At 40.2% G+C, this 13,289-nt stretch overlaps 1 protein-coding gene and 1 pseudogene across 3 annotated transcripts in view; one reads left to right on the forward strand and one right to left on the reverse strand.

The window, feature by feature from the left end:
- The first annotated feature begins 767 nt into the window (after positions 1 to 767).
- Positions 768 to 13,289, forward strand: part of DPY19L4 (dpy-19 like 4) — a 62,648-nt gene continuing 50,126 nt past the window's right edge. The window contains exons 1-3 of one of the 3 annotated variants that reach the window (XM_073794594.1): positions 791 to 923; positions 6,035 to 6,297; positions 6,756 to 6,866. Coding sequence is in view for 1 of the 3 variants with exons in the window: in XM_019925122.3 (XP_019780681.1) it covers positions 908 to 923; positions 6,756 to 6,866 (127 nt within the window). In the remaining 2 variants the exon portion in view is untranslated. Of the gene's footprint in view, positions 924 to 1,844; positions 1,922 to 6,034; positions 6,298 to 6,755; positions 6,867 to 13,289 lie in introns of all 3 variants that reach the window. The other 2 variants (XM_033842823.2, XM_019925122.3) reach the window with 2 other exon arrangements.
- On the reverse strand, positions 8,741 to 9,851 carry LOC117308636 (nucleosome assembly protein 1-like 1 pseudogene; annotated as a pseudogene).

The following is a 13,289-nucleotide window of genomic DNA, read 5'->3' on the forward strand; positions in this document are numbered from 1 at the left end:
TTTCCTCTCGTTCTATAATGGGCATTTTGTCAGTTCCTAAATTACTTCTTAGTACTGTTGAGGGAGATAGATCCTGGTATATTTGGAGAATGCCAGATATAATAAAAGTGAAGACAAACAGTATAACAAGTTAAAACTATGTTCCATTGTTGTGGAATATCTAAACGCACCTCTCCCCCGCACTGACCATAAGTATTACTGTTTTCAAAATAATATCATGCAAATACATTTGTTTAACCAGTTTGGGTGGTTAAAAACACTAAGTTCCAAGTACAAGCTTCTTTCCTGTAGATGTCTAGCGGCTTACTAAACCAACGCGTCAACCCAGAGGGTTTTGCCTCGCTCTGAAAGCACCAGGAGGACGCAGGAGCCCTGGGTTCCAGTTCTGGCTTCGACTAGTTTTGTGACTTACACTCGTTGCACCTCAGTTTCCTCTCTGTAAAATGGGGCGGGCATGCGGGCTGGATCTGGATATTCTCTTGACCTGAGTCCACCCACAAAGGCCCCAGAAAGCCCGCTCGGGCGCCCACCTTTACTGTGAGGACGGGCGAGGAAAGGGGAGGCAGCTGGACGCCCGCACTCACCTCCCGTGGGGGGCGGGGAGCCGGGGGAGCGGTCCCGGAGCACCAGCAGTGGGCGGTGCCACTTCGCGTAGAGCCGCCTTCCGGCCTGCGCAGGACCACGCGCGCCCGCCAAACGCTCCGGCCGCCCTCCGCTCCCGGCACTCTGGTTCCAGGGCCGCCCGGGGGGACGCGGTTGGCCGCGACACCGGAGGGGGGCGGGTCAGGAAGTGGGGGCGCGGCGGCCGGGAGCGGGCCTGGGGAGGCCGAGGGGTTCCACAAGACGGAGGGCGGGAGACTCTGAGCCGCGCGGGAGCCGGAGGGGTGCCCCGGCCTCCGCGGGGACGATGGCGGAGGAAGAAGGTGACCTCCCTGGGGTCCAGCGCGCCTACTGTCGCCCGAGGTCTCGGGAAAGGGGGCGGGGGCTCGAGGGCCCCGGAGGCCGGGGCTGCGGGCGGCCGCGGCGGTCCGGCGGGAAAGAGCGGGGCGGCGGGGGGAGGTGTGTGGAGAAATTCAGAAGGAGCGGAGTAAATAGCCCGAAGTTGTGTCGGCCCTAGTGGGAAGCGAAAGTGGAGCTTGAAGTTGGGAATCGTGTAGGAAGAGAGAAACCTGTGTGGGGAGTGATGGAGAGGGAGGGCTGTGAGCAGATGACTGATGGGGGTGGGGGACATACTTGGGTTTAGAAGATGTAGGTTTAGGTACTGAATGCATTTTCGAGAGGGATAGTTGTTTAACCAAATGCCCCTCAGTGTGAGTGCGCTTTTTAGAGGTCTGTGGATTCTGACAAATACAAAGTCATCACCCGTGAGAGGAGCCGCAGGCCAAGGGGACAAACAGAGGCAAGGGTTTGGGGTAGACATGGTAAGGTGGATTGGGAGGGGATGAGCAAGCAGAAACTGAAGAAGGTCAAGTTCAGTTACAGGTTAGGGCGAGATGGCAAAGGGAGAAGGGATGTAAGTGGTTTTGGGGGCATCTGGAAGCCAGGAGTACTTCTGGGTGAAAGTGGGTGGGCTGGAGAAAGCTTTTCATGCCCCTTCAGGGCCAATGCCAAGAAAATTATTCATAGAAATCGATAGGTATGAGATAAAAATGCGGAGTTGGGAGGAACTTAGCTAGTGAGAGATGTTATAGGAAACATTCGTGTCATGATATCTTCATGATAGGCATGCTACTTTCAGGCATAGGTATAATGGTGTCTCTTGACTGAGCAGTTAGATTTTTCATCCTTTTGGAAAACATGACTTTTTACCTTATTGAGGGGAGTTGTGAATGTGATCTGTTTAGATTGAAGCCTTACTGAACCAAGAGTGGAAGAAGGGAGTTTCAAGAATTCAGTGGAAAGCAATTTAAAAAAATTAATTGTAAGAATTGTTTGCTGTTCTGTGTCTTGCTGTTCTGTCCCTGTGCTCCCTCTTGCTTCATATTTGCCTCATCTTCCTTAAGTTTTCTGTGTTAAAACTGATCTAAATTTAAGACAGTCTACCTAAAAACATCTTCAAAACCAAAACTCTTTGTAGTTGGTAAGGAAGAAGGTAATTCTGTTTGTTGCCTTGGTTTTATCTTTGGTTGCAGTATATGTAATACATTTTTTGATATTTTTTCCTTTTCTGATTAACTGCAAATCTCTAGGGGTAGGTTGATGAGCTAGCTTATATGTTTCCATGAGCACTTAAGTTAAAGCATAAAAAAATTAATACTGCAGTACTAAAAGTCTTTAATATTATATATCATGCAAATGAGAAATTGTTTTAAGAGGTTATAGTTACACCTAACCAGGTAGGTATGATGTAGAACCAGTTGTGGTTTCACAAACTATACACGTTTGTGAAATTTAATTCTGTGATATAAAATGAAAAATGATTTTTGTTTGTAGAATTACAGATAATCCAAAGCAATGAAATACATCTTGGAACAATTAATGGATTGCAGTTTTGTTAAAGTTTATTCAACAGAGTTTTTATTTTTTTTATTTTTTATTTTTTAACATCTTTATTGGGGTATAATTACTTTACAATGGTGTGTTAGTTTCTGCTTTATAACAAAGTGAATCAGCTATACATATACATATGTTCCCATATCTCTTCCCTCCTGCGTCTCCCCCCCCCCACCCTCCCTCAACAGAGTTTTTAATTCCATAAATATTTGACTGTCTAATGTGTTAGGTACTGGGATATAATAGTCAACAATGAGTGAGTAATTCTCATTTATTGTAATCTAGTAATGATATTTATAGTAAACATGTCTATGTCCTACGCATTTTTCTGAGTACTTTCCATTTATTAGGCACTCTATACTGTTTTTCAAAATGCATGTTATTGGGTTTCCCTGGTGGCGCAGTGGTTGAGAGTCTGCCTGCCGATGCAGAGGACACGGGTTCGTGCCTCGGTCCGGGAAGATCCCACATGCCGCGAAGCGGCTGGGCCCGTGAGCCATGGCCGCTGAGCCTGCGCGTCCGGAGCCTGTGCTCCGCAACGGGAGAGGCCACAACAGTGAGAGGCCTGCGTACCGCAATAAATAAATAAATAAATAAAATGCATGTTATTTGTATTCACTGTGTTAAAATTAGACTAAATAGTCTATTTTACTTGTATCCAGATGTTCTCTATATCGCTTTTTGCTTATCATTCACATTCACTTGGATCCTCTTCATTGTCCCACTTTTCTCTAAGTAAATACTCTTTGGGAAATCTCATCTTCTCTTGATGCTGTAGAGGGTCATGGTATTTATATTTATGTTTCCTGGAAGATATGTTAGAGCAAAGAAAGAAGTGATAGCCTTGAGCAGAGTAATGTTCATAATTCACTTGGAAGTTGCTATGTATAGTCTAGATGGACATTTGCAAGCCTATTTGTAGCCCTGTTAACTATCTTATGTGAAGATCACTGAGCCAGAGACTGAAATAGCAGGTTATTTTTGTGGCTATGTTATCATTTTTTTTTATTTGACTTTTTCTTTTATTCTTTATTTTTGATATGGTTAGATTCTTTTGTTTTTTCTTCCTTTATTTTGGCTGTTGGGTCTTAATTGCGGCACGTGGGGTCTTCGTTGAGGCATGTGGGATCTTTGTAGTGTGCGGGCTTCTATCTAGTTGTGGCGTGTGGGTTTTCTCTCTAGTTGTCGCACAGGCTCCAGGGTGCGTGGGCTCAGTAGTTGTGGCGCACAGGTTTAGTTGCCCATGGCATGTGGGATCCTAGTTTCCCGATCAGGGATGGAACCTGCTTCCCCTGCGTTGGAAGGTGGATTCTTTACCACTGTACCACCAGGGAAGTCACTCTTTTTTTTTTTTTTAATTGAAATATAGTTGATTTACTACTTTGACTTTTTCTTTACAATGCTAAAAGTATAAGATAGTGAAAAGGAAACCTGAATTCTATCCCAGAGCTTTCCTATCAGGATTAATAATCTAGTTTGTCCACAGCTTTGGCCTTTGTTACTTACCCACCTAAAGATTCTGGGCTTTGTTTATCAATTATGAAGTTAAAAGATCAATATAAAGGAAATGAGGTAAAGTTTGCATCCAGTCAGTTTTGATTTATGGTCACAGGCAAAACATTTAGGGACAAGATTGAAGAGATTGGTTAAAAAGTTTACTGTATTTCCCAAGTAGTACTTTTTGCTCCCACAGTTTAATGCCACTGAAATTGCCATGTCTTAAAACCAATGCACATATTTAACATGGTAGTGCCAATTTTCCCCTTGAAAAACATCAAATAATATCTTAAAATACAGGCTTCTTAGAATCAAGAAAATATAGTATTGGAATTCCCTGGCAGTCCAGTGGTTAGGACTCTACGCTTTCACTCTGCGGGTTCAGTCCCTGGTCAGGGAACTAAGATCCCACAAGCTGTGCAGCACGGCCAAAAAAATAATAAAGAAAATACAGTATTATAGATCCTTTACAGATTATTTATTTGTATGACAAACATTGCTAATATAGATTCCTGAGAGATGACTGATTAAGATTTATATACTTCATAAATAATGGGGTTCTGTGCAAAATTTTTGTTAAATTCCGTGGTGGTCCAATGGTTAAGACTCTGTGCTTCCACTGCAGGGGGCACAGGTTCCATGCCTGGTCAGGGGACTAAGATCCTGCATGCTGCGCAGCGCGGCCAAAACCAAAAACCAAACCAAACAAAAAAACCATTTATGTGCACAGAGAACACTTTATTAAAATCCTTGTAAAGTGATTGATTTTATAGAGAATTTTTTTAAAAAGAAAAATAATAGCTTTTTGTAAAGAACACTTTATGTGAATATCCCCTTCCTTCCCAAATTATCTTTATCTTAAATGTGTGCTTTTAGACTGTAATAAAAAAAGCCCTATCTAACCCATTGGTCACATAATTTGTTAACTTCCTCAGTAGATTTGTTAACTTGATTTCTGAAATTACCCAATTAAAATTTTTTAATCCAGTACTGTTAATGTGTTTAATCATGCACGTGTATCTACTAAGTATATGTCCTGTGGTTATATTTTTTCCATGTATTCTTTTTTAATAAAATTTAAAATAATAACTTGCATTTGAAGACTTCATTTGGCTTTACATAAATTTTCATTCTTGTTGAATGCTTCTAACTTTTGCTTTAACCCATAGTGGGGGAAAATTAAACGGAAATCATGAAGAAGGAATATAATAATATTTATTAGTTGTCCCAGATTTGTATGCAAAAATACTCAATATCCATGGTATGGCTTTTCTAATAATGTCATTTTGTAATGTATTCACTGACTTTACTACTTAACATGATTATAAAATAAATGATAAATAGTATAGAAATGGTTAAAAATTAACTAGTCAGACAGAATCCACTAAATATACAGTAGTTTTTCCCTCAGTGTGTCAGTGTTTAAAGATATTTTAGCAAACGTGAATTTGCTTTGAAGCTACTTTAAAATCCATTTTACTCATTTTCCACAGTAAAGTTAGAGAATCAGCCATCTGATCATCAGCAACAGTAGCTGATTCATTTCTCCTTTTTTAACTCCTCTTTTTAGGCTCATTTTTCCTAGCCTTAAGCCATTACTAAGAAAAAAGAAAAAACTCTTCTCTGCTTCTATTAGAAGGAGATAAGTTCTTGTACCACCTGAAACCTTGACAGCCCATCATAGTATCCTATATCTACATGACATAGTCTACCTCATAATTAACTCTAGGGAGGAAAAGTAGTTAAGTTGAATATCGTAAATTCCTGTTTAATTTAGAATTTAGTTTACTGATTTCGAGGTACTTTCTGCATTACATTTTTTTAATTGGGTATAGAAAGAGTAGATACTCTAATTTTGGGAAAATTTCTGAGAGTTTCCCAAATATAGGGATTTTTATAGGTTCAGCCTGTTTTCCAATACCTAAATCTCTAAGACTGTTGAATGATACTGTGAAATTCTCCAGAACCTTCAGGATTATTTAAAAAAATGAAGTATAGGACTTCCCTGGTGGTGCAGTTGTTAAGAATCCGCCTGCCAATACAGGGGACATGGGTTCGAGCCCTGGTCCGGGAAGATCCCACATGCTGCGGAGCAGTAAGCCTGTGAGCCACAACTGCTGAGGCTGCGCTCTAGAGCCCATGAGCCACAACTACTGAGCCCGTGTGCTACAACTACTGAAGCCCTCGTACCTAGAGCCTGTGCTCTGCAACAAAAGAAGCCATCGCAATGAGAGTAGCCCCTGCTCACCGCAACTAGAGAAAACCCACGTGCAGCAATGCAGACCCAATGCAGACAAAAATAAATAAGTAAATAAAATTTATTTTAAAAAAATGAAGTATAGTTTTATGATCAATGTATTTTATTTTTATTTAAAAAAATTGTTAACTCATGAATGATGCATGTTATACTCTCAGGTAACTAGAATAATAAGCTAATTTATTAAATAACACTTTGTTCTCCAGTCATTCTGGAAAAGAGTTTACTTATTTTGGGATATTTTGAAAATAGCATCATCTCAGGAGAAGAGCTCAGTTTATCAGTAGGACTATGAAAGCACGAGTTGGAGGCAGAACTTATACTGTCTTTTTGTATGTAGGAAAGGAAAGTTTTGCGGGAAGTGCTAAAATACTTATGAAGAAAGTTATCTTTGGTACAAATAGTTCTTCATGGGACTTTTACCTAAGTATAATAAAAGTAAATCAGTTTGAGATATAGACAGAATAATTTGATACATACATTGCAATAACTTTTCAAATATTTTAAGGACCAACTATAGAACTGCGCCAAAGAAAAAAGCCAAAGTCTTCAGAAAATAAAGAATCTGCCAAAGAAGAGAAAATCAACAATACCGCAATTCCTGAAAGAGTTCCAAAACGTAAGTTAGAGAGATTTGGAGTTTTTATGCTATTACAAAAATAGTTACGTTAGGTAATATATTTTACATTAATATTTCAAAGTATAAACATATTTTATCTTAAGTATGTGGTGATATTGGTCAACTTGCATTAGGTTTTGCTGTAGAACAATTCCTAAGTCTCACTGGCTTACAAAAAACATTTATTTCTGATCAACATTACATGTTGTGGCTGTAGGTTGGCTGATGTAGCTTCATGTCATGAAGGCATAATCCCTATTTGGGATATGTTTTTCTTGTGGCAGAGAAAAAGAGCAGGAGAACAGGCAGAGTCATGCAGTACCTCTTAAAATTTCTGCTGAACTGGCACACTGTCACTTGTACTCACATTCTGTTGGCCCAACCAAGTCATATAATCAATCTAGACAGTGGGATGGAGAAGTTTAGTTGACTACAGGGAAGCATGGCAAGTCACATGGTAATAGGCAGGGATGAAAAATCTTTTTATAGGAAAGGACAAAATAGTTGGGAATACGAATAAGTCTACCACATTCTGGCCTTTTGGTCATAAACATTTACTTGTCTCCCTCAGACAAAATATACTTGGTACCTCCCCGACCCCAAGGAAGACACCCAGTGTTATCCAGTCAGGGCATCAGTCTTGAAGCCCAAGGTCTTGTTATCTTCATCAGGGTCAGCTATGACTCATTCAATCCAGAGACCTATGAATTAAAAAGACAAGTTATCTGCTCTGTGTCCGGGGTCCCCAAGAACACCATCATGTTCAGAGATTAGGAGGAGTCACAGGTCTCAGAATTTATTCATATTCACAGCTGTAATTTATTACAGTGAACAATACAAAAGAAAATCAGCAAAGAGAAAGGACCTATGGGCTAAAGACTGCAAGAAACTAGGCAGAAGCTTCCAAGTCACGTAGGACATACATAATTCCTTCAGCATCAAATTGTGACATTTGTAGGTTTGTCTACCTGGGAAGCTTATTAGCAACTCTGCTCAGGGTTTTTACTGGTGGCTGGTCATGTAGCCTCTGCTTAATGCATAGGAAAATTCTAGATTCCCAGAAGGAAAGCAGTAGGTATGAACCACACTGTTTGCACAAATAAGTTAGGCACAGTAAACCACTCATTAGAAAATGGTGGGAACCCTTTTGAAATCCAGGTTCCCAGATGCCTGCCAAGAGCCTGCCTTGTAAGCAGGCTTTTCTTAGCAAAGCACATGCCCCCTCTCCCATTATACACTTTTGGATGAGAATATGATATCAAAATAAATGCTTCCATTCAGAAAGAGGAAGAGTGAGAGACGCATTAACCACTGGTCCATAGCAATTTTGAAATCCTACTAGGTAAATATGACGTCTTCCTCCTCTGGGGAATGTTTCTTGATTAGGCCCTAGTTGTTTTCCTTGGAAGTAGTTTCCCAGTTCATTGTTCTTTGTCATCCTTGGCTTCATCCTCTGGAGGTCCTTCCGTTTCTGTTATCCTTCTGAACCATATCTGAAACTGGCTTTGGAGACTATGCCATCCTTAGGAGCTGAACAGCTTTCGTAAATAGATTCTTTCCCATAGGGAGTTCAGGGGCCATTTATATAAATTTGCTCACATAAGATAAAGGCAGTGAGTCACCTACAGATCTAGTTCAAAGGTTAGCAGCAAGAAAACTTTTTGGGAGCTGGAAAATAATAATCCATCTGCGTGACAAAACATTTTATAAAACTGTTTCCTGTGAATAGTTGCAATTTTAATACTAATTTTTAAATTATTTTAGGTAACAGGATCACAAACAGAATATTACTAGAGTACCTTGATTATCAGCAGCTTTTTTTTTTTTGACATTTTTATTTTAGACTGCAAAAAATAAAAACGAGCAAACAAACAGACAACAAAAAACTTGAAATAGGCTTGTCAAATGATGTAAATTCATCCTTTCCAGGGAAGCAGAAGATAGACCAGTGCAGGTTATCCTCAAGGCCACATATATCCTGCTTCACTGCTGCTTGCACTCTGCTGGGTTTTGATCCTTCTTTGGGTCATAGTCTGGATTATTTTCCACATCTCCTTCTTCTTCCCCTTCCTCATCTGCTTCTTCACCCTCTTCATCATAATCATATATCAATAGCTTCTCCAGTAAAGTATAACACTGATCTTGGGATTATATGCTCACGTAAAAAGTGACCAATTTCAAAGTCCACAGCAAGGATAGCTTCAGCCATCATCCAGATGTCCACTCTCAGGAACTTCAGGAGGGGCAAAAACATTAAAGAAAGAGTCATTAGAAACTTTTTTGGTCACAGTATGAATTGTCCCACATCCCTTGTGTTTCTGTTTCTTCGTAATGGTTTTCAAAGTGACATTCTTCCCTTTTTTCCAATCTATCTGGCACACTGTACAACCCATAATTTCTGGTCCATCAAAAGAAAAAGGATCAGAATCATCTGGTTCTGACCTCATCCTATATGTCTTTGTCAGCCCTTCATTTGTCAAATATTCATTGGGTTCAAAGTGAAGTTCTAAGACAAAACTCATAGGCTGACCAGCATCTGAGAACTTCACTTCAATATCTTTCAAGTGCTTCAGAATAGGTTCATCCCGTTCCTGAACCATGTCACTGACCAACATTCTTAAACATGGTCAGCCAAAATTCAGGAATTCCCTTGGGGTCTTCTTTTTCTTCATCCTTTTTCTCATCTACAATCTTGGCCTTTTATTTTAACTCCTCCGAAATTTTATCTTCCTCATCTGGTTTCCATTCACATTCTTCTTCTATAGGCTCATAAATGGCATAATGATCTCAAATCGCATATCAAATAGAGGCTGATAGGGAACAGCATACCTTCTTTCAAGATCATGAACTCCCTCATAGAACTTGGCTTCTATCTGTGCACATTTAACTTGAAGGTTTTTGAGAGCATTCACACATCTTTTAACTACCCTAGACAAGTTGTCGATGTCTGCCATGTTGTATGAATGCCAAATATCAGTGGCTAGCAGGGGGAGCCGGGCGGCCAGAGGTGTGCAGGCAGTGACTCAGGGCGGCGGTGGGAGGAGCAGAAGCTATCAGCTACTTTTGATTACAGGAAAGGGACACATGAGAACAGAATTGGCCCATTTGTAGTCAGGAAAGAAGAGGAAAATAGGAATCCAAAATTTCTGGGGCTTGTAGTGTTGAAATTAGTATTGTTTGTCTCTTTAACTAGGAAAAAATATTCAATAAAATTGAGAAATACTTTAAGTAACAAAGGCTGATTAAGATGAATCCTTAGGGCAACGCCCAAATCAAGGGCATGACTGTCACATAGTTTGTTAAAATGTATGAATGGATTAAAGTAGCTCCTACTAACTCCTTTCAGTTGAATAAAGCACTCAGGGAAAAAGAACAAAGGGTGTGGCTTTATGTGGCAAATAAACAAAGCTTCATAAGCTCAAAATACTTGTAGTTAAAGAGAGGCTTATCTAGAAGAATTGTGGGTATAGTTATTGGAGTATGGAGTTGACTGGAATCAAGTAGGTAAAAAGCCAACAAAATTGTCTTTTCTTTGCAAAAATGAATGATTTAATTTTTAAAAATTAAGGTATAACTAACATATCATAAAATGCACAGAATCAGGGCTTCCCTGGTGGCGCAGTGGTTAAGAATCAGCCTGCCAATTCAGGGGACACGGGTTCAAGCCCTGGTCCGGGAAGGTACCACATGCCGCGGAGCAGCCAAGCCCATGCGCCACAGCTACTGAGCCTGTGCTCTAGAGCCCATGAGTCACAACTACTGAGCCCGTGTGCCACAACTACTGAACCCTGCACGCCTAGAGCCTGTGCTTCACAACAAGAGAAGCCACCGCAATGAGAAGCCCGTGCACCACAACAAAGAGTAGCCCCTGCTGGCCACCACTAGAGAAAGCTTGTGTGCAGCAATGAAGACCCAACGCAGCCATAAATAAATAAATAAATAAATAAATAAATAGAAAAGAAAGCCCTGATTAAAAAAAAATGCACAGAATCATAGGTATTTAATTAAATGAGTTTGGGTACTTGACTACAACTAAGATACATAAGATTCCCTTATCCCGGAAAGTTCTTTAGTGTCCCTTTCCAGGAGATTTTCCCTGTACCCCCCAAAACAACCACTCTTCTGATATTTTTCAATATTGATTAACTTTGCATGTTCTAGAATTTCATATAAATGGAGTCATACAACATATATGTCCTTGTGCCTGGGTTCTTTCACTTAGCTCAATATGTTATCCTTTAAAAATATAATCATTTTCAGATTCATTCTTCTTGCTGTAAGTGTTCTTGCTTTCCCTATTGGACATTTGAGTAATTTCCAGTATTCTGCTATTATGAATAAGGCTGCTGTGAATACTTGGACGAATCTTTTTGTGGACATCTATTTTTATTTCTCTTAGGTAAAAACCTAGGAGAATTGCTGGCTAAGCTTTGAGAGAGACATACTGTCAAAAGAACTGCCAGCCTAGATTAAGGACACAACTATTCATGTCTTAAAATGATGTATGAGTCCCTAACTTTCTACATGCAGAAAGCAGGCTGAGTAAGCTGCTCTAAGGGTATCTTTCTTGAGAAGGAGTGAGTGTGTTTTGCCTTTGGGAGGGAAGTAGACATTTGTGACTAATGGGGCAAATCCTGGTGGATCCTTCTATTGTTCCCAAATGTTTTCTCTCTGCCCTGAAAGTGGATTATACATTCCTTCCCATTACCATGTGATTTGGATTGCCTCTCTGAAGTGGAGTATACTTCCCTACCCCGTTGTCAGGTTTATCCATGTGACTTTCCAGGGCCAATGGAATGTGAGTGGAAGTAGCAGTGTACTAGTTCTGACCAGAAATTATAAGAGGCATTGTATGTTTTTGTCTGTTCTGCTGCTCTTTTCCTTTGTAATGAGAACAGCATGTCCCAAATAGGGACTGATTCCATTCTGGAATTCTGAAGATACAAGAAGAGCCACAGCTAATCTGAAGTCTGGAATTGAGTGGAGAGTGACTGCTGACCCCAAAACCACAGTAACATGAATGAGAATTAAATATATGTTCTGTAAGCCACTGGTAATATGGGGGTCACTTTTTTACTACAGCAAAGCTGACTAATAAGAGTAATCATTTAAAACGTTTTGGAAAATACAGTATAAGGAAGGTATTTAAACAATTTAGAGATAGCTCCTATAAAATAGTATTTTCCCCTGATTACAAAAATATATTTTTAGGGTAGAAAATGTGAAAATAGAGATAAGTATAATAAAAATATATGCATAATTCCAGTAGATAATAACTATTCTTAAAATTTTGGCAAGTACTGCTTATATTTTTTTCAATGTATTTATACTTTTTCCTTTCTTTTTTTTACTTTTTGTGAAATTGAATCCTACAATTTTTTTTTCTTTTGGCCGTGTGGCTTGCCGGATCTCAGTTCCCCGACCGGGGATTGAATGCTGGTTGAGCCATGGAAGTGAAAGCCTGGAATCCTAACCACTAGGCCACCAGGCCCATGATAATTTTTTAATATAAATTTACTTATTATTTATTTATTTATTTTTGGCTGCATTGGATCTTCGTTGCTACACGCGGGCTTTCTCTAGTTGCGGCGAATGGGGGCTATACTTCATTGTGGTGCATGAGCTTCTCATTGTGGTGGCTTCTCTTGTTGAGGAGCACGGGCTCTAGGTGCGCGGGCTTTAGAAGTTGCGGCTCGCGGGCTCAGTAGTCATGGCATGCAGGCTTAGTTGCTCCGCAGCATGTGGGATCTTCCCAGACCAGGGATCGAACCCATGTCCCCTGCATTGGCAGACGGGTTCTTAACCACTGTGCCACCAGGGAAGTCCCCCGTGATAATTTTTTTTTTTTTGCGGTATGTGGGCCTCTCACTGCTGTGGCCTCTCGCGTTACGGAGCACAGGCTCCGGACACGCAGGCTCTGGACGCGCAGGCTCAGCCGCTTCGCGGCATGTGGGATCTTCCCGGACCGGGGCACGAACCCGTGTCCCCTGCATCGGCAGGCGGACTCTCAACCACTGCGCCACCAGGGAAGCCCCCGTGATAATGTTTTAATAAATAATTTCCAGGGCCCAGAGCTCTTTATTTTCTCTAAAATATATACACTTATACCAAACACTGATAGCTTGATTCCAGCTTTGACTCTTTACAAAATCTTCCATAAACAAAATAGCACTAAGGTAAAGCATTTATATATAAGATTTGGTTGAATATATTTTTTGTAATAGCCCTTGATAATTAGGATTAATTTGTCATTGTCGAAGACTTAATTTAAAAAAAAAACAGAAAAAGATACATATTTAGAAACTTTGTAGCACTTTTACCAAATTGCCATGGTAGGTAAGTTTTTTTATTAGTCTGTTTATAGTTTACATTGTGTCAACATTGCTTTAATTAACTGTCTTTTTTTTTTTTTTTTTTTTTTTG

Source organism: Tursiops truncatus, chromosome 17 (genome assembly GCF_011762595.2).
Source record: "Tursiops truncatus isolate mTurTru1 chromosome 17, mTurTru1.mat.Y, whole genome shotgun sequence".
Taxonomy (NCBI): Eukaryota; Metazoa; Chordata; class Mammalia; order Artiodactyla; family Delphinidae; genus Tursiops; species Tursiops truncatus.